Raw genomic sequence first — 19,381 nt, forward strand, 5'->3', positions numbered from 1 at the left:
TCAAATGTGAGCAATAACAATATGTTTACATTATTTCAACTGTCAATCGTAATTTGTGAGTAGTTTTTAAAACCATCTGGGATACTTGGAATAAGATTATTAAATTTTTTCACTACATTATAAATGTACTTGGTGAATTAATATAAATAATAAATATGGAAGTTAATGATGGCCCTTACGAGGAAAGGATTTTCAAAGTTGAAAATGAGGTGAAGGTTATGTTTTGTAAAACCGATTTTTTTTTATAAATTATGTATAGATAATTTAAATATTATTTAAAAAAAAAAATTACCAAAAAAAAAAAAAAATAGAAATTTTATCATAATTTTCATATTTTTAGGAATTTCAAATTGATGAAAATGATTGTCAAGGATCTTATTTATGTCAATCTGTAGATTTTGTGAAGGAAGAGGAACTTGAAAATAATTCAATAACTGCTGAGGAAATTACTGTTGTACCTGGTATGGTTGAAATATTTTTATTAGAAAATAATAATTAATCACGATACTAAAATTGACAACAGGATGCTTTTTTAATTTTTATAAAAATTAAATTATGAAAAAATTCTACTTTTAAAAATTAAAAAACTCTAAAAATATTTTTTTTTATTATAAATTAAATTATTATAAAAAAATTCCCAAAAATTTTCAGATGTTTCTTGATTTCAGTATTATTAATTTATTAAATATTCAATAATTTTATTGCTTAATTTTTTAGTAATTGTTTACTTTTATGGTCGACTGATTTATTTGACATAAAAAATCCAAAAATTAAATGAAAATTAATTTAGCAGATATTTGATAATTTTTATAACTTTTGTTAACAAATAAATTACGGCAAAAAAAAATAAGAAAAAAAAATTGACATGTAGAAATTTAAAAAAATTAAAAATGCAATTTTTTAAAAATAATTTTTTAGAATTAATTTAATTGTTAAATAAAATTAAAAGTTGGTCAAGTGACAGCTAACTTTAATGTCATAAAAATTAATGATACTAAAATTAGCAGACATTTTACAATTTTTGATTTTTAAAAAATCAATAAAAAATATTTTTAAAATTGCACTTAGAATTTTTCAAATTTTCTACATCTCAATTTTTTTCAATAAAATAATTATAAAATTTTCCGATATCGGCTAATTTAATTTTCATAAAAATTAGCTCTTAAAAAAATTACCAATGTTTTTATTTTTTAATCATTCAAACTTTTTTTTCTTCATTAAAAAAATTGACATTTTTAAAATTAAACTAGATAAATAAATAATATATTTATTGTTTCAAGAATACATCCCATATTCATAAAATTGGTTAGAAAATATACACAGAAACAATTAATAATCATTTAAAAATATTCTGCTAAAATTAAAAAAAAAAAACAGTCAAATTATTAGTTAAAAATAAACAGTGAGATCATTAAAAATGTATAAAATTAATTAAGGTAAAAGCCCCAATAGATGATCACGTACCAGTATATGATCACTGCATTTATTTGTATATCTATATTCACAAATATAGGTATACAAATACATGGAGTGATCATATACTGGTACATGATCATATATTGGGGCTTTTACCTTACTAAGATTTACATAGACAGAAAGCTTAAAATTAAACTAAAAAAAAAAAACATGCGTTAGAAAATTTTTTTGTATCAAGTATTGTAAACCGTAAAATTACCAATCAATTATCAATTTTCTAAGGGCCAGTTTTTCAATCTGAGATAAAATTTTAATTTATTTTTTACTTCAATATAATGAGACCCAACAGCTGTAAAGCCAATAACAGGGTCACTGAAAAGTTTATACAGAGTATATCTTAGTATAACTTAGTACTAAAAGGCGTATTACAAGCGAGAATTATAATCAGTTATACTAAGTAAATAATTAATTAATTTTTATACAGTTTATCTGGAATATAATCAAAATAATTTACATTGTACCATAAAGTAATGAGTAATAGCAATTTTCTGAGATGTGAAAAAATGGATATATGATTATAGTTATCTTAGAGACGTTAAAAGAGTTTATTGCCAGTATATTTATATACCTGAAATATATAGATATATTTCATCATTGGATAAAATTTTATCCTGGATTAAAAAACTGGCCATTAGAAAATTGATGATTGATTAATTTCACGGTTTACAATACTTGACACAAAAAAATTTTCTAACACATGTTTTTATTTTAGTTTAATTTTAAGCTTTCTATGTGAATAACTTAGTAATTAATTTTATAAATTTTAAATGATCTCACTGTTTATTTTTAACTAATAATTTGACTGTGTAATTTCTAAAGAAAATATTTTTTACAAACACTAACATTTAATAATTTCCAGAATTTATCAAAGAAGAACCTGAAGATACTGACGATGAAAATGATAAAATTTCAATTTCTACTGAAGACCCCGACGCTGAAAAAACCGACACCACCTTACCAGAAAATACAATAGCAAAACGTACAAGATCCAAGCGAACTTCAAAATCTTCACCAAAAATCAGTAACACAAAAAAGAAGACTAAAAAATTAAATCCAAAAAGTATCAACTCAGAATCAAAAAAAGTTGCAAAAAGCACTTTGCAAACAGACACAGCTGAAGTTTACACATGTAAAATATGTTCAGCGAAATTCTATCGAAAAGGAAACTTCAATAAACACAAAGTAGTCCATACCGACGAAAAGCCTTTTGGATGCAAATTATGTCCCTTGAGATTCAATCAAAACAGTTCTTTGAAGCGACACATGCACACGCATTCTGAGGAGAAACCTTATGCTTGCAATATGTGTCCCTGGAAATTCCGACTGAACCATCAACTACAATCTCACTTGAGCACACACATGGAAGAAAAGCGCTATACATGCGATATCTGTTCCGGAAAATTCCGCCAGAAACATAGCTTGAGAAGACATCTTAGTATCCACTTCGATGAAAAACCTTTTTCTTGCGATGTTTGTTTCCGGAGCTTCCGAGAACGCGGTCAAATGAAGATTCACAAGCGAATCCACTCTGGAGAACAACCCTACGCTTGCGAAATTTGTCCTGCGAAGTTCCGCGTAAGAGGTTTGCTGAACAGACACAAACTAGCTCATGCTGAAGAAAAACCTTATTCTTGCAATTTTTGTCCTGCGACTTTTCACTTAAAGTCGAGATACAAAACCCACATGCTTATTCATACAGGAGAAAAACCCTACCAATGTGAGGTTTGTTCTGCGCAATTCAGACATAAGTGTTCGTTAAATAAACACACTTTGATTCACACTGGAGAAAAACCTTACACTTGCGAGGTTTGCTTGAAGCACTTTCGCGAAAAAGGAACTTTGGATAAACATATGGTTGTTCATATTGAAGGTAAACCTTTTGGCTGTGATTTCTGTTCTTTCAAATCCCGCCGGAAGAAAGGTTTGAACGCGCATATGAAAATTCATTTAGACGATTTTGCGTTGGAGAAATTTTGAGAAAAGTGTGGACGTATCACTGATAGAGGGATTTCTTAGCATTTAAGAAGATTTCTTTGTATTAAAGAAATTATTTCTTAAACATCATTTCTTAGTATTTAAGAAATATTTCTTAGTATTTAAGAAATATTTCTTAAATACTAAGAAACATTTTTTAAATACTAAGAAATATTTCTTAAATATTAAGAAATATTTCTTAAATACTAAGAAACATTTTTTAAATACTAAGAAATATTTTTTAAATACTACGAAATATTTCTTAAATACTAAGAAATATTTCTTAAATACTAAGAAATATTTTTTAAATACTAAAAAATGATGTTTAAGAAATGATTTCTTAGTACAAAGAAATATTTTTAAACACTAAGAAATCCTTCTATCAATGTAGACGGAAAGAACAAGATGACACTGGATATCATCCCAGATTATACTGAGTAAAAAAAATTTCAAATAGTAGCTAGTATAATCCAGATTACAATGAGTATAATCCAGATTACAATGAATATAATCCAGACATTACACAATATAATCTAGATTTTTTTAGCTACTTACTATCTAAAATTTTTTTTCATCAGATATCACAGATGTCACTGAGTATAATCTGGGATGATATCCAGTGTCATCTTGTTTTTTCCGTGTATGGAAGTGGAAATTTTTATAACTGGTAATTTTTTATTAAAAATATTTTTTGAAAATTAAAAAAAAAATGCAATTTTTTTTAAGATAATTAAATTAGCTGACTTAAAAACTTATATAATTTTTTTTTTTGTGAAAAAATTCTAAGCACAATTTTTAAGAAATACTTTTTAGTTATAATTTAATAAATGAAAAAAAAAATCAAAAACGTCGGCTAATTTTAGTATTATAATTTATTTCTTGGAAAACAATTTTTTAAAAATTGTCAGTCGCAGATTTCAATCATAAAGATTTATTTCTTTGTTAACATCGCGTTATTAATACCAAAAAAGTGTATAAAAAATTTTTTTTTTCTTTAATTAACTTGAAAATGTGTATAACATATAAATTTGTAGAAAAATAAAATAAATACATTTTTTGCCTAAATATCCTATTGGCTTTAAAAAAAAAGTTTTTTTAAGTTAAAAAAGCGTGGATAAAAAAATTGTATTTATATTTTCTAACTTCCTGTATTATTTACTATATTATTATTTTATTAATGCTTAATAAGTATTATAACATTAATTGTTAAGAAATTTACAGATTTTTATAAAAGTGTTTACTTTTTGTTAGAAAATAAACTGTAAGAAAGATGAAAATTAATTTAGCAGATAGTTGATGATTTTGAAGATTTTTGTAACAAATAAATTATGGAAGAAAAATTGACATGTAGAAAAAAATAAAAAATTGTCAAGTGACTGCTAATAACTTTAATGTCATGCAAGTGATTAATTATTAATTATTTTTCTTTTTACCTAATTTAAATAAAAAAAAAAATTTTGTCATCCATGCAATTAACTGACCTTAGCATGGTCAAAACTTTCACTTGAACCGCTGACTGATAAACTAGCAAATATGCCGCATTATAGGGCATAGAATATAATACATTTTGGTATACTGAGAATTGTAGATCATGTTTTTATAATGTTGACTGTGAGTGTTTACGAACTGTGAAAAATATTTCGAGACTAATGAAGAAAAACTAAATTACAAATTTACTTTCTTTTTTGCGAGTATAAATTATAAGATCAAGATTTGAAAAAATGAACATGGAAGTTTTGCCATTCGAAACAGTGGTTATAAAAGTTGAAAAGAATGATGAGGTATGGTTAGGTTTCATGACAATGTTAGCATTTACTTGATCATTTTTTAATTTTATTCAACAAGCAAATTTGTTCCAAAAAATATTTTTAAAAAATTACATTTTTAATTTTTATTAAAAAAATTATTACAAAAAAAATTTCATTTGTGAAAAACTTTAAAAACTATACTTAATTGCAATTTAAAAAAAATATTTTTTACTTTTAATTAAATTATTTAATAATTAAAAAAAAAATAAAATCAAAAACATTGACTAATTTTAATATTTTTTTTTTACTATAATTTAATTGTTATAAATATTTTAAAAATTAGAAATATCTGCTAATTTAATGTTTATTTAGGTCTTTTGAACCAAATTTCTTTAATTATTATTTAAAAATTAAAATACGTAATTGTGATTAATTTTTTTTCATGTCATATTTTTAGGAATGGCGAATAAATGAAGTTCTGGAAAATCCTTTAGATATTGGACAATTAGAAGATGAACCTGACGTAAATTCAGTGGCTTTAAAAGATACTATTGATGTACCTGGTATTATTTTTTAATTTTGATTGAAAAAAAAATTTATAAATATTTATAAGAAATTAGTGAAGTAAAGTTTTTTTTAATATGTAAATGTTTTGATTTTTAGATGTCGAAGTTATTGACAGTGTAAATTTTACGTTTGGAGGATCAGGATCAGTTTTAAATATTGAAAAAATTGACGAGGTAAGTTTGATTTTTTAAGTAATATTTTTAATCAGTAAACTAAAAATTTAAAACTAGAATGCCATATAATTTTTAAAAATATAAATTTTTTTTTTTAATTTATCAATACTACTAAAAGATAATTTTAAAACATTTTATTTAAAAATATACTATTTTTCCTTTTTATATTTTTTGGAGCTTAAAAAAAATCAAAATTAAACTGCTATATTCAACAATTTTTCAACATTTTATTTATATATTTTGAAACAGTCATTTACTGATTATTTTTCATTTCAATCTAATAATACTAAAAATTTAATATTTTTAGGAGTTAAACGCAAATCGAGATTTTCCGATAGATATTGACGAAATCAAGATCGAAAAAACTGAAGATCCAACAATTTATTCAAATATTACCGATGTATCAAAGAAAACAAAAATCAGAAAAAGTACGTATAATCTCCAACATAACAATAATAATAATAATAATAATAATAATAATAATAATAATGTGTTTTTCATATAACCTGCATTGAAAATGCGAGTTTCAATGCCTGTTGAGCCAACCGAAACTAGACAATTTCAGACCAATGTGACTGTGCCGGGCAGAAATCAATTATTTCTTCCCGGCGGACAGAAAATGACGATTTTCTGTCCGCGAGGTCAAGTTGCAGCTTTATTTTCAATCCTATCAATTGTTTGTTTATTTTATACTTTTATAATTGTCATTCTAACCGTTAACTGTATTGACATATTATAATTCTGTTATTAAGCATAAATAAGAATGATAGAAGAAAACTTGTCAATTTACGAATAATGTTTGATAAAAAATAAACTATTACTTTCTATTTTATTATAAGTTTTATAATAAAATGGTATTTTCGCTGTTCGCCTGAAACTATCTAGTTCTGGTTGGCTCCAGACAGTGATGCCAATATCCTGTTACGTGAATGTGGAACGCTTCACGTAATAATTACCGTAACTCCTATTCTTTCCCGCTTCACATCATTATTTATATGTATAAAAAATGCTTGCCGTAAGATGGACGGTGTGGCTTAATGTATATAGAATAAGCGAAAGGAAATTTAGTATAGACCGGGTAGCTCAAATGATAGAGTAACCGACATGTCCGGAAGGTTCTGGGTTCAAATCCCAGTCCGAGCTATCTGATAATTTTTTCTCGCACATTCTATAAACTCACATTAAGATGATCCTCTCCACAATCCTTTCCTACCAAAATCATGTTACGTGAATGTGGAACGCTTCACGTAATAATTACCGTAACTCCTATTCTTTCCCGCTTCACAGCATTATTTATATTTGTTAATCGTTTCGCTCGGGCAGGCAACTTCACTCTGGTCTGAAATCGTTTTGTTTCATCCCTAGTCACACAATATACTATTATTTAGCAAATTTGCTACATTAAAAATCATTAAGAAATATTACAGTCATTAATACATTTATTTTATACATATTAACAATGAATAGTTTACTTATCTATACATAGTTTAATATAATCTTTTAATTCTCTTTTAAAACTTATTAATGTCTTTTCATTTTTATCGTTTGGCGGCAATTTATTATAAGTACTAGTCATATCCTTTGTAAATAATAGTCTTTTCTGCTGTATGTGTTTTTGTACAATCAATATTTAATAATTGATGATTTCTTGTTTTAAGGTAAAAGCCCCAATAGATGATCATGTACCAGTATATGATCACTCCATGTATTTGTATACCTATATTTGTGAATATAGATATACAAATACATGGAGTGATCATATACTGGTACATGATCATATTTTGGAGCTTTTACCTTATATGTACATCGTTCACTTTTAAAATAATAGTAATAATAATAATAATTTTTTCAATTTTAAGTTTATTGGCTATACAGTCTAATAAAACAATTTTTATTTATTTGTAATATTTTTTAACTTGTATTTCCCTCCAGGCATACACAATTTAGCCACATTTCATATCTAGATGTGAATTAGATATTTAGATATGAAATTTAGTTAAAGTTAGATATGAAATGTGGCTAAATTGTATATGCCTGGAGGGAAATACAGGCTAAAAAATATCACGAATAAAAAAAAATTGTTGTATTAGACTGGATAGCCAATAAACTAAAAAATTGAAAAAGTATCAAAAAACAATCAACCTTTAGAAATAAATATTAAAAAAAAAAAATCATAATAATAATTACTGAGCAATATTTAATTAAACATAATATTTCTTAGATGTAGCAAAAGATCTCCAAGATATTCCCACTGAAGAAGCTCCAAAAAATGAATCCATGTGGAAAACCTTCAAGTGTGATAAATGCGCAATGGAATTTGTCAACGAAAGTTCTCTGGCGACTCACGCGAAGAAATACAAATTCAACTGCGACGTCTGTCCAAAGTGTTTCATATCAAGACAAGGATTATGGTACCACTTGAAATCGCACTACGGTCCCAAACCATTTAAATGCGAAGTATGTCCGGCTGACTTTGAATTAAAATCCGGGTTGATAGAGCACTCAAGGACTCATGCAGGAGACATGAGCTTCTCTTGTACCCTTTGTGCCTACAAAACTCGGTACAAAAGTTCCTTGAACAGACACGTTCGTGTTCATACCAAAGAGAAGCCCTTTGCATGTGACCTCTGTTCCGCGACTTTCCGGGAACAAGGTCACTTAAAGAGACACAGTCGGATTCATACTGGAGAGAAGCGCTACACCTGTGATGTCTGTTCCGCAAAGTTCAGGGAGAAGAGCACCTTGAGGCAGCACATTATTATTCACACCGGGGAAAAACCTTACACTTGTCCTGTTTGTGCGGCAAGCTTTAGGCAGCAGAATCATTTGGATAGACATATGGTCATGCACAATGGAGAAAAAAGTTATGCTTGTCAATTTTGTTCCTTGGAGTTCTATGGATTGAGTAGTTTTGCGAATCACGTACTCACTCACAATCTTGAAAAAGAATAATTTTTTTTTTGGATGTGATAAATTATTATCCAGATTTATTTAGAAATTTTTTTCTAAAAGTTAAAATTTTTTTTTATTATTATTAGAGTTAATAAGTGAATAAGACGGTGATTTTTATTTTTATGATGTTATTTATAAAATTAACACTGAAATAAATATAATAGCTTAGAATATTAGTACTGAGATAAAGAAACATTTGATGATTTTTATATTTTTTTTACTAGTAAATTATGACACTGAAATTAAATCAGCTGACATCTGAAAATTTTTATATTTTTTTTTATTGAAAAAAAAATTTTTTTTTTATTTGTTTTTTAGTTGCATTAACTATGACAATAAAGTTAGCCGACATTTAAAAAATTTTAGAATTGTTTTTATTGAAAAAATTATTACAAAAAAATTTTTTTTTTAATTTCATTTGTGAAAAACTGTAAGTGCAATTAAAAATAAATTTTTTTAGTTCTAATTTAATAAATTAAAATAAAAAAAAATAAAAAATGTCGGCTAATTTTATTATTATGCATTAATTAAGGTAAAAGACCCAGTTACTGACACTGGCCTAGTTTGACACTTGCAATTTTATTGTAATTAAAAAAAAAATAAAATGTTCTCAAAATTTATTATTTACAAATTGTATTTATTAATTTATTGGAGTTGCCTTTTTTTTTAATTAAAATAAAATTGCAAGTGTCAATAACTAGGCCAGTGTCAATAACTGGGTCTTTTAACTTACTAAAGTCATTTGCAATTACGGTACACAGAAAGAACAAGATGACGATATCATTCCAGATTATACTCAGTGATATCTGTAGTGAAAAAAAATTTCAGATAGAAGCTAAAAAAATCTAAATTATACTGCGTGATATCTGGATTAGACTCATTGTAATCTAGATTATACTAGCAACGATCTGGAATTTTTTTTAACTCAGTATAATCTGGGATGATATCCAGTGTCATCTTGTTCTTGCCGTGTAGAAATTTAAAAAAATAAAAAATGCAATTTTTCAAAAATTATTTTTTTGAACAAATTTATTTGTTAAAAAAAAAAACTAAAAAATTATCAAGTGACTGCTAACTTTAATGTCATAAATTAATGACACTGAATTTAAGAGACATCTCACAATTTTTTAGATTTTGAACAATTAAATTACAAAGAAAAAAAAATTTTACACGTAGAAAATTTGAAAAATTATACGTGTATTTTTTTTTTTAATATTTTTTTACTTGAAATTTAATTATTGAAAAAAAAACTTTTTTTTTTATATTGCTAATTTTAGTTTCATAAATTAGAAATTTGACAATTTTTTTGTTTTTTTAAAAATAAACTACGCCTAGAAAATTATTTTTAAAAAATTGCATTTATCATTTTTTAAAGCTTCTAAAGATCGAATTTTTTAAATAAATTTTTGATATTAAGCATCATTTATTTGTTAAAAAATTTCTAAAAATTATCAGATGTTTCTCAATTTCAGTATCATAAATTATGACAAAAAAAATTAAAAAATTGACATGTAGAATTTTAAAACAAACTATAAATACCATCTTCTAAAAATACATTTATAGAAAAAATTTATTTAATAAATAAAGTCCAGAATGGTGTCATATTCGCTGATTTAAGTGTTTTGTAAAATAATTCTTGTATATACACAATAAAACTTTTTATACAATAAAAACTGTGAGCTGCGTCAGATTAAAAATAAATCTTGGTTTGCAGAATTATTCTTTACCGACAGAGTTTTTTTACTCATCTCATAATTTTTTATTACTTGGTTATGTTAACATGTTTATTTATAATTTAGATATTGTAATGAAAAACACTCAGAGGCTAATATAAAAGTAAAATTGCTTTTAAATAAAAAAAATTAGTGTTAATTAAATTATTACTCCAGAGTATTAATCTAAATTATCAATAAAATTTTGTGAAAAATGAGTGCTGAAACTTTGCCGTTCGAAAACATTGTTGTTAAAGTTGAAAAATGCGAAGATGAGGTTAGAACTAATTAAAAAGTATTTTATTATTGTGATAGATTTGTTATAAAAATTAAAGAAATTGACAGCTGTCAATTGTCAGCTGACTTCAGTATTATAATTTATGAGTTGATAGATTCTAAAAATTACTCAAAAAAATAAATATATAATGAAACTAAAATCAGGTGATATCTGACAATTTTTTTAATTTTTATTACAAATCAATTATAAAAAATTTTTTTTTTAATTTTCATTTGTAATTTTTTTTAATTTTAAGATGTGGAATTTTTTCATTACAATTTTTTTTGATAATAATTTAGTTAAAAATTCCAAAAAATTGACTGTTGTTAATTTTAGAATCACAATATATATTGTAATTACGCACACTAAGTACATTCAAAAAATTTTTTTTCAAATTTTTAAATGATGATTTTGAAATTAAGAGACATCTGATAATTTTTAGAATTTTTTTAATAAAGAAATTATAGTAAAAAAAATTTATTTTTTTAAATAGTTTTGTGAACGTGGACTTGGCAGAATTTTTACAGTGAAACTGTTTTTCTTGGGATAATAATCGTTCGCAAGAAGTAAACTCCAATCGTGCGTCGAAGCTGACATACATGATTTTTAATTATAAATTTTTTTACCTACTTTCCTGTAATTGACTTTATATTTTACATTTTCTAGGATTTCAATCAACAATGCCCTGAAATTCAGGAAAGTTGTGATGAACATAAAGACCCTTTACACGATTTCCCTATAGACACTGAGGAAATAAAGGTTGAGATATCTGAAGATTCAGAACTTCCAGGAGACATTGCTGATGCATCCAGTAAGAATCATATTTTTAATCAAGGGGTTAATCCGTACTTAGAAGGCTGAAGGAAGAAATTCTTTAATAATTTCTTCTGAAGAAACTTTTTAATTAATTAATATGAAAACTAGCAACCTTGCAGTCACTATGTGACTGCCGTGACTTGTGAACTATAAATAAATAAAATTTTGCTTTATGAAATAATTACTTTTGTTAAATTGCACTGTACTTTTTTAACTATTGACATTTTTGAAGATATAAGCTCATTCCGATTTTACACTCATCAAGAGCTTTCATTTGAGTACCCACATGAATTTTTGATATATATATATATATATATATATATATATATTAGGGTGTGCCAAAATGTAACTTCCGTGGAGAACCTTTTAAAATTGGAATTTTGAGTTCCACTTTTAACAGCAGCTGTGTTTGGGCATTTCCTGAGATATTTCGGGTTGAGAGAATTCATTTGATTATTTATAGGATTTTTAACAGGAGATTTAATTGGGCACTTCCGGCCAAATTTTGAATTTTCACCGAAAATACCCAAACTAAGCTTCTGTTAAAAAATTCTATGAAAATCAAATACATTGTCTCACACCAAAATATATCAGGAAATGCCCAAACGCAGCCCCTGTTAAAAGCGGAACTAAAAATTCCAATTTTAAAAGGTTCTCCACGGGAGTTACATTTTGGCACACCCTAATATATATATATATTAGGGTGGCCCAAAAAAACCGACTATTTTTTTTTTTTTGAGTCTCGAGTGAAAAAATGTTAGTTTTTGATGTTTTAAGAGCCCTCTCCAAAAGACAGTTCAAAAAAAAATTTTTAAGAGGTCACTCCAAATTTTTTAAAATTTTTAAAATCGTCAAAAATCGAACTTTTTTTTTTTAATTTTTTTTTCTCGTTACGGTATAATTTTATAGACTAAAAAAAAATAAGTTTCTGAAAATTTGAGTTCAGAATTTAAATTTGGAAGGTTGCTCATAATTTTTTTCAATTTATTAGTGCATTAGTTTAGATTTTTTCGAGCGACCTTTTACAATTCGAATTAAAATTCCATGCATTTTTTTTTTTTTATTTAGTACCATAATCGATAAAAATACATCACGAGATGAACTAAAAATTAAGCACAATACAGAAAAAATAATTTTTTTTAATTTAATAATTTTATTTAATAAACTTCCAAGCGTGGATTCGAATCCCAAGCTGGTCTTAGAAACCAGCTTGGTTGAGATTTGACCTTGCCGCGTAGTTTAAGATTTTTACAAACCAAAAAGACCCCAACGTACCACTCCCAACAGTTAAAGTCGGCGATATGACTAATTAAAAAAAAAAAAAAAAAAATTATGAGCGACCTTTCAAAATTTAAATTTAGAATTGAAACTTTCAGAAACTTATTTTTTTTTGTCCATAAAATTATACCGTAACGAGAAAAAAAATTAAAAAAAAAAAAAACGTTCGATTTTTGACGATTTTTGAAATTTTAAAAAATTTGACCTCTTAAAAATTTTTTTTGAGCTGTCTTTTGAGAGGGCTCTTAAAAGATCAAAAACTAACATTTTTTCACTCGAGACAAAAAAAAAAAATAGTCAGTTTTTTTGGGCTACCCTAATATATATATATATATATATATATATATATATATATATATATATATATATATATATATATATATATATATATATCAAAAATTCATGTGAGTACTTAAATGAAAGGTCTCGATAAATGTAATGTCGGGGTGAGATTATATTTTAAAAAATATCATTAGTTGACAAGATAGCAAAGTCAGTTCTTAATAATTGACGCTTTTAAAGATATAAGCTCATCCCGATGTCACATTCATCAAGAGCTTTCATTTGAGTACCCAAGTGCATTTTTAATATATTTTTCATAGATACATATATATAATATATATAAATATATGAAAAATTGATGTGGGTACTCAAATGAAAGGTCTCGATGAATGTAATGTCAGGGTGAGCTTATATCTTTAAAAATGTCAATAGTTCACAAAATAGCAAAGTCAGTTCTTAATTATTGAGATTTTTTGAGATACAAGCTCATCGCGATGTTACACTCATCAAGAACTTTCATTTGAGTACCCACATGAATTTTTATATATTTTTCATATATAAAAATAATAATAATAATACATATATATATAATATATATAAATATATGAAAAATTGATGTGGGTATTCATGAGTGTAACATCGGGATGAACTTATATCTTTAAAAATGTCAATAGTTCACAAGATACAAGGTCATTTCTTAATTATGTATTTAGAGATAGAGAATTTTCGAATGCAGCCTGAATAATTATCATCATAAATTTACAAAATTTTTCTTATTCTCTTAATAATATAGATTGAATTTTAATTATAAAAACAAAAATTAAATTAATAAAATTCCAAGTGCGTATAACTTCTGAATGCTTTAAAAAAAATTATCAAACTAATCGTTTTTTAGGTCTGATAAAAATAGAAGCTGAAGAAGCTAAAGAATGTGCTATAAAAACAGAACCACTAAGTTCGCCAATTAACGCCATGGAAATGCTGGCTGATTTGAGAAAAGTGGCCGGAAAGAAGCACCTGGTGAAGAGAAAATGGAAGCGTCCCCGTAGCCAAAGAATAAAGAAGGATTGGTATCCGAAGAATTGGATTTGTGATGTTTGCTCTGCTAAATTTGCTTTCAAAAGTGGTCTTGCAAGACACGAGGTCTCGCACACGGACGATCGTCCTTTTGCTTGTACAATTTGTTCCTGGACATTTCGTTACCTGGATAACTTGAACAGACATCTACGAATTCACGCGACCGGGGAACAAAAAGGATATATTTGTGACGTCTGTTCCATCGAATGCAGCTCTGGGCGTGAATTAGCAACCCACAAAAGGAGTCACCTAAAACCGAAACCTTTCATGTGCAAGATTTGTAAGTCTAGATATCATACAGACATAGGTTTGAGACTACACATGCGGGTCCATACTCACAAATTTCCTTTTACTTGCGTAACTTGTTTGGCAACTTTTGACAAAAGGCTTCACTTAGTCAATCACATGAAGACTCATATCGGCGAAAAAATTTCTGGGAAGAAAACTTTCGATTGCCAAATTTGTTCCTGGACATGCAATCGGAAGTTTCAGATGACCAAACACATGGAAATGCATGCTGGAGAAAATCTTTTCACTTGTGATGTCTGTTCTGCTAAATTTCGCAATAAAACGTCGCTGACTACTCATATGGCATTTCATAAGAATGAAAAATCTAAGTTAGTCAATTCTAGAGGCTCAAAAGGTCGTCAGAAGAAAACTTCTTTGGATAAGAGTCTGTCAGAGAAGACAAATTTGAAGAGTCAAAAAACTGAAGTGAAAAAATAAATATAAGTTAGTTTTTAAGAATTTCAAATTATTAAATTTCTTCTTGAAAATAATTTTTCAAAAACAAATTAAATTAATTTTTAATTTAATAATTTAAATAGCAACCTTGCAATCACTATTTGACTGCCGTGACTTATAAACTATAAATAAATAAAATTTTGCTTTATTAAGTAATGACTTTTGTTAAATTGCACTGTATTTTCTTAAATATTGAAGTTTTTAAAGATATAAGCTCATCCCGATGTTACACTCATCAAGAGCTTTCATTTGAGTACACACATGCATTTTTATATATTTTTCATATATGGGTCATTCTATGTCAAATCGACCCCTTTCGATTTGGATGAATTTTGGTCAGTTTTCTTTTATCATAAAACGAAGTTCTGCCAAAGGAAAAAAATAAAAAATTTTTTTTCAAAAGATATGCAAATTCAAAATTTCGCGATTTTTCCAGTTTTTCAATTTTGTTTTTGCAATATCTCGAATGCTATTATAGATACAGGAATGGTTTTTCGTTTATTTAAAAGGGGACACTTGGGGCTATTGAAAAAAAAAATATTTTGCAAAAAATTTTGAAAAATGCCAAATTTGTCAAATTTTGAATTTTTGAAAATCGTCAAAAATGAGGACCGCCATTAAAATTTTGGCTTAATTTTTTTTGTATGATACCTTGTAATTATCTTAAAAGATCCTGAAATTTTTGGATAGGGTTTTTTTTTTTCAAAAATATGAATGTTTTAATTTCAAAAAAAAATTTTTGAATTTCAGAAAAAAATTTTTTTTTGTTTTTTGCAACTTCTATACAAGTTAAAGTTATGCAGATACATAATATTGTAATTTTGAGTATTTAGAAATCAAATGTACGACGTGAAAATATTGAATAATAAATTAATTTCAACTTTTTTTTCATTTTTTAGACATAATCTTGCATCCTTAAAATAAATCATCCTTAACGCATGATAGAATTTGTTAATTGTTCTTTTTTTACTTCATTTAAAGTTGTTGATGCCACTTGTTGTCTTATTAACATGGGAATAATTTGTAATTTGAGATTGAGAACTATGATTGTGCAGAAATTAGTAAGTAAATAAGTATTCGAAAGAACGAAAAAAATTGATTTTCTCATGAAATCATTTCTAATTTTTATAGAAAATTAATATCTGTTTGAGTTATTTGAGGTAAAAACTGTAATTGAAGTGAAGAAACGGACAAAATATATCATGCGTTAAGAAAATAAAAAATTATATCATGCGTTAAGCCTGACTTATAGATTATGTCTAAAAAATGAATAAAAGTTGAAATTAATTTATTATTTACGTCGTGCATTTGATTTCTAAATACTCAAAATTATAATATTATGTATCTGCATAACTTCAACTTGTATAGAAGATACAAAAAACCAAAAAAAATTTTTTCTGAAATTCAAAAATTTTTTTTTTAAATTCAAAAATTCATATTTTTGAAAAAAAAACCCCTATCCAAAAATTTCAGGATCTTTTAAGATAATTACAAGGTATCATACAAAAAAAATTGAGCCAAAATTTTAATGGCGGTCTTCATTTTTGACGATTTTCAAAAATTCAAAATTTGACAAATTTGGCATTTTTCAAAATTTTTTTCCAAAATATTTTTTTTTTAAATATCCCCAAGTGTCCCCTTTTAAACAAACGAAAGACTATTCCTGTATCTATAATAGCATTCGAGATATTGCAAAAACAAAATTGAAAAACTGGAAAAATCGCGAAATTTTGAATTTGCATATCTTTTGAAAAAAATTTTTTATTTATTTTCCTTTGACAGAACTTCGTTTTATGATAATAGATAACTTCTGACCAAAATTCATCCAAATCGAAAGGGGTCGATTCCAATTATTGGTCGATTTGACATGGAATGACCCATATACATATATATAATATTTATAAATATATGAAAAATTGATGTAGGTACTTAAATGAAAGGTCTCGATATATATTTGAATGAAAGGTACCATCTATATTTTTCATAACACATATATATAATATGTATATAAAATATATGAAAAATTGATGTGGGTTAAAAATTGTTTTGTTTTTCGCTTTTGTTAGTGGTAAAAAATAGTATAAATCAATATTTTAGCATGATAGTAGTCTTTTTGTGAGTATTTATGTGTAGAGTCTGTGGTTGAAATTTCAATTTGACTCAAAAAAAATTTATTAATTTTATCTAGAATTTTTTTATTAAGTTTTATGGAAGAGAATTAGCTCAATAATTATTAGTTTTGATGGCCTGAAATTTTTCCTACGCATCGCTGGATGTATTATAAAATTGAGTTTTTAAAACTTGACTTGAAATTTTACTAATTTTTCGACAAGCACACAGATTAAAAATTAATAAAATTCGCACTTACTTTCCATTTATCTAATTATTCTTCTTAACTTTCAATGTGCAAGTGCAATAGCATTTCAGTTATATTCTTCCAAAAATGTACATTAATTTTTTTGGGAAAAAATTTTTAACATGGTTAAATTTTATGTCAGGCTTAAAAATAAATATTGATAGTTGAATTTTTTGATCAGCAAATTTTTTTGAGCCAAAATTCTCGGAGTATAGGGACAAAAATAAGAATAAAAAATCAAATAACTTATGTTTAAATAAATAAAATATTCTATTACTTACACTTAAAAAATTAAATCTAGATTATGTTAATAAATTTGCAATATTATTTGCATACATTCATACAATTATTGACTCAAAAGTTTTAAATCTTCGTCATTCAAATAATTAAAAATATTTCTAATAACTAAATCTGGTAAATCCTTATAAAAAATATGGTACAACTCTGTTGCATTATTCAGCAGCTCTTTTCTCTTAACCGCTCTTCTCAATTTTTCAATCATAATGCTACCATACACCGGAAATTCATCTAATACTGCCTCTTTGTTAAAACAAAAGTCTGAATGTCTTAACCCTACAGCTAATTTATGTAAATTTTTAACTACTACATCGAAATAACTAAAATTAGTGTCACTTATTTTTTTGGTTTTCAATTCATTTATTTCCTTCTCGCACTTCTCACGGAACGATTTAAAATGCTCACTATAGAAAGCTTTTGAATTCTTATCGTTAACATATAAACCGGCTGCGGATAACTTGACGATATGATCCTTGATCACTTTTATTATTTCTAGAGTCTCATCATCTAGTTCATGATACATATCATCATCTAGTTTATGAAACATACTTAAATTATTCTTGTCAACCACATTAACGTTTGTCCCATAGTCCAGTAAATATTGTAAAATATTTTTACCGCCTAATGTAAAAACATGAATAGTTATGTTACTACCGTGCAAATCAGAAATGTCCAAAAAATTGTCATACTTTTTAACAAAAAGTTTAAAAATTTCGAGATTATCTTGCTCCACAGTTTCATTGAACTCCATAGTGTATTCCCCGTCCTTGATTATCTCGAACTTCGCTCCAAACTTCTCCAGAATTTTTAAAATCTTAAGAGTCTCGAACATGCTTATTACAGCCAATTGTAGAGAAGAGCGTAGTTCGTTGGATCCTTGATCAATGATGGCGTTGTGCTTCAATAGCAATTCAACCATAGGAACATTAATTAATAAAATTGCCAAGTTTAAAGGAGACCCGTTGCACAACCCGAATGTTAATGTGGCTTTGTAAGCTATCAAGTTTACGTCGGCTCCTGACTTGACTAAAAACTCGGTGATGTCATAAGTACCACTTTGAATGGCTCGGTGAAGTGGTGGCACAATTCCAATATGGCTTGGCATTATGTTAATGTCAGCTCCGGAAGATACTACTAGCTTCTTCACGACATCAAGATTCTTTTGCTTGATCGCCACGTGAAGCGCCGTTCCCAAAAAATTAGTGCTGATGTTCAACTCAACGTGATTTTTCAACAAAAAGTCAATGAGTTCGTTGCATGAGTTTAAAATTGCGAACTGAAGGACACTTATTTGTCTGTAACGATCCCAAGAAAATATTGAGTTAATATTAAAATCTCCGGATTTCAGTAAATTTTGGATCAATTTTACATCACAACTGTTCACTGCCATTTTTGTACTTGAGTAATATTGATTGATACACAATTGCACTTTACGAAAGATTGGTTTTGAATTTGAAGGTTTTTGCACTTCGAATTCTGTCGTAAGAATGATCTGAGTTCTTGAAGCAATTCATAAGGTAACCTTTTTCGGCTCCCTTCTTCGAAAAATTTATTAGGGTTTTACCCCTTCTTTCAGTCTACCAGCGCTTGTCATTGGTTCTTCTACTTTTGTAGGGTCACAGAGGAATTAGAGTGGGAAGTCCATAGTCTGA

At 26.5% G+C, this 19,381-nt stretch overlaps 3 protein-coding genes across 3 annotated transcripts; 2 read left to right on the top strand and 1 right to left on the bottom strand.

The window, feature by feature from the left end:
• On the top strand, positions 1–9,156 carry LOC123266144 (zinc finger protein 665-like). The gene is made up of 9 exons (XM_044730173.1): positions 1–209; positions 341–461; positions 2,336–3,451; positions 4,672–4,711; positions 5,156–5,231; positions 5,656–5,761; positions 5,862–5,938; positions 6,246–6,366; positions 8,160–9,156. Exons 1-9 carry the CDS (start codon positions 156–158, stop codon positions 8,888–8,890), a joined length of 2,442 nt encoding a protein of 813 aa, XP_044586108.1. The 5' UTR covers positions 1–155; the 3' UTR covers positions 8,891–9,156.
• Positions 9,157–10,551: 1,395 nt separating this feature from the next.
• LOC123265642 (gastrula zinc finger protein XlCGF8.2DB-like) lies at positions 10,552–15,228 on the top strand. The gene is made up of 3 exons (XM_044729468.1): positions 10,552–10,879; positions 11,546–11,690; positions 14,151–15,228. The coding sequence occupies exons 1-3, from the start codon at positions 10,817–10,819 to the stop codon at positions 15,056–15,058; spliced, it is 1,116 nt and encodes a 371-aa protein (XP_044585403.1). The 5' UTR covers positions 10,552–10,816; the 3' UTR covers positions 15,059–15,228.
• Positions 15,229–17,778: 2,550 nt separating this feature from the next.
• LOC123266146 (putative ankyrin repeat protein RF_0381) lies at positions 17,779–19,119 on the bottom strand. Its single transcript, XM_044730174.1, has 2 exons — positions 18,135–19,119; positions 17,779–18,035 (listed from the first exon to the last, which is right to left on the bottom strand). The coding sequence occupies exons 1-2, from the start codon at positions 19,117–19,119 to the stop codon at positions 17,779–17,781; spliced, it is 1,242 nt and encodes a 413-aa protein (XP_044586109.1).
• Positions 19,120–19,381: the final 262 nt, after the last annotated feature.

Source organism: Cotesia glomerata, linkage group LG5 (assembly GCF_020080835.1).
Source record: "Cotesia glomerata isolate CgM1 linkage group LG5, MPM_Cglom_v2.3, whole genome shotgun sequence".
Lineage (NCBI taxonomy): Eukaryota > Metazoa > Arthropoda > Insecta > Hymenoptera > Braconidae > Cotesia > Cotesia glomerata.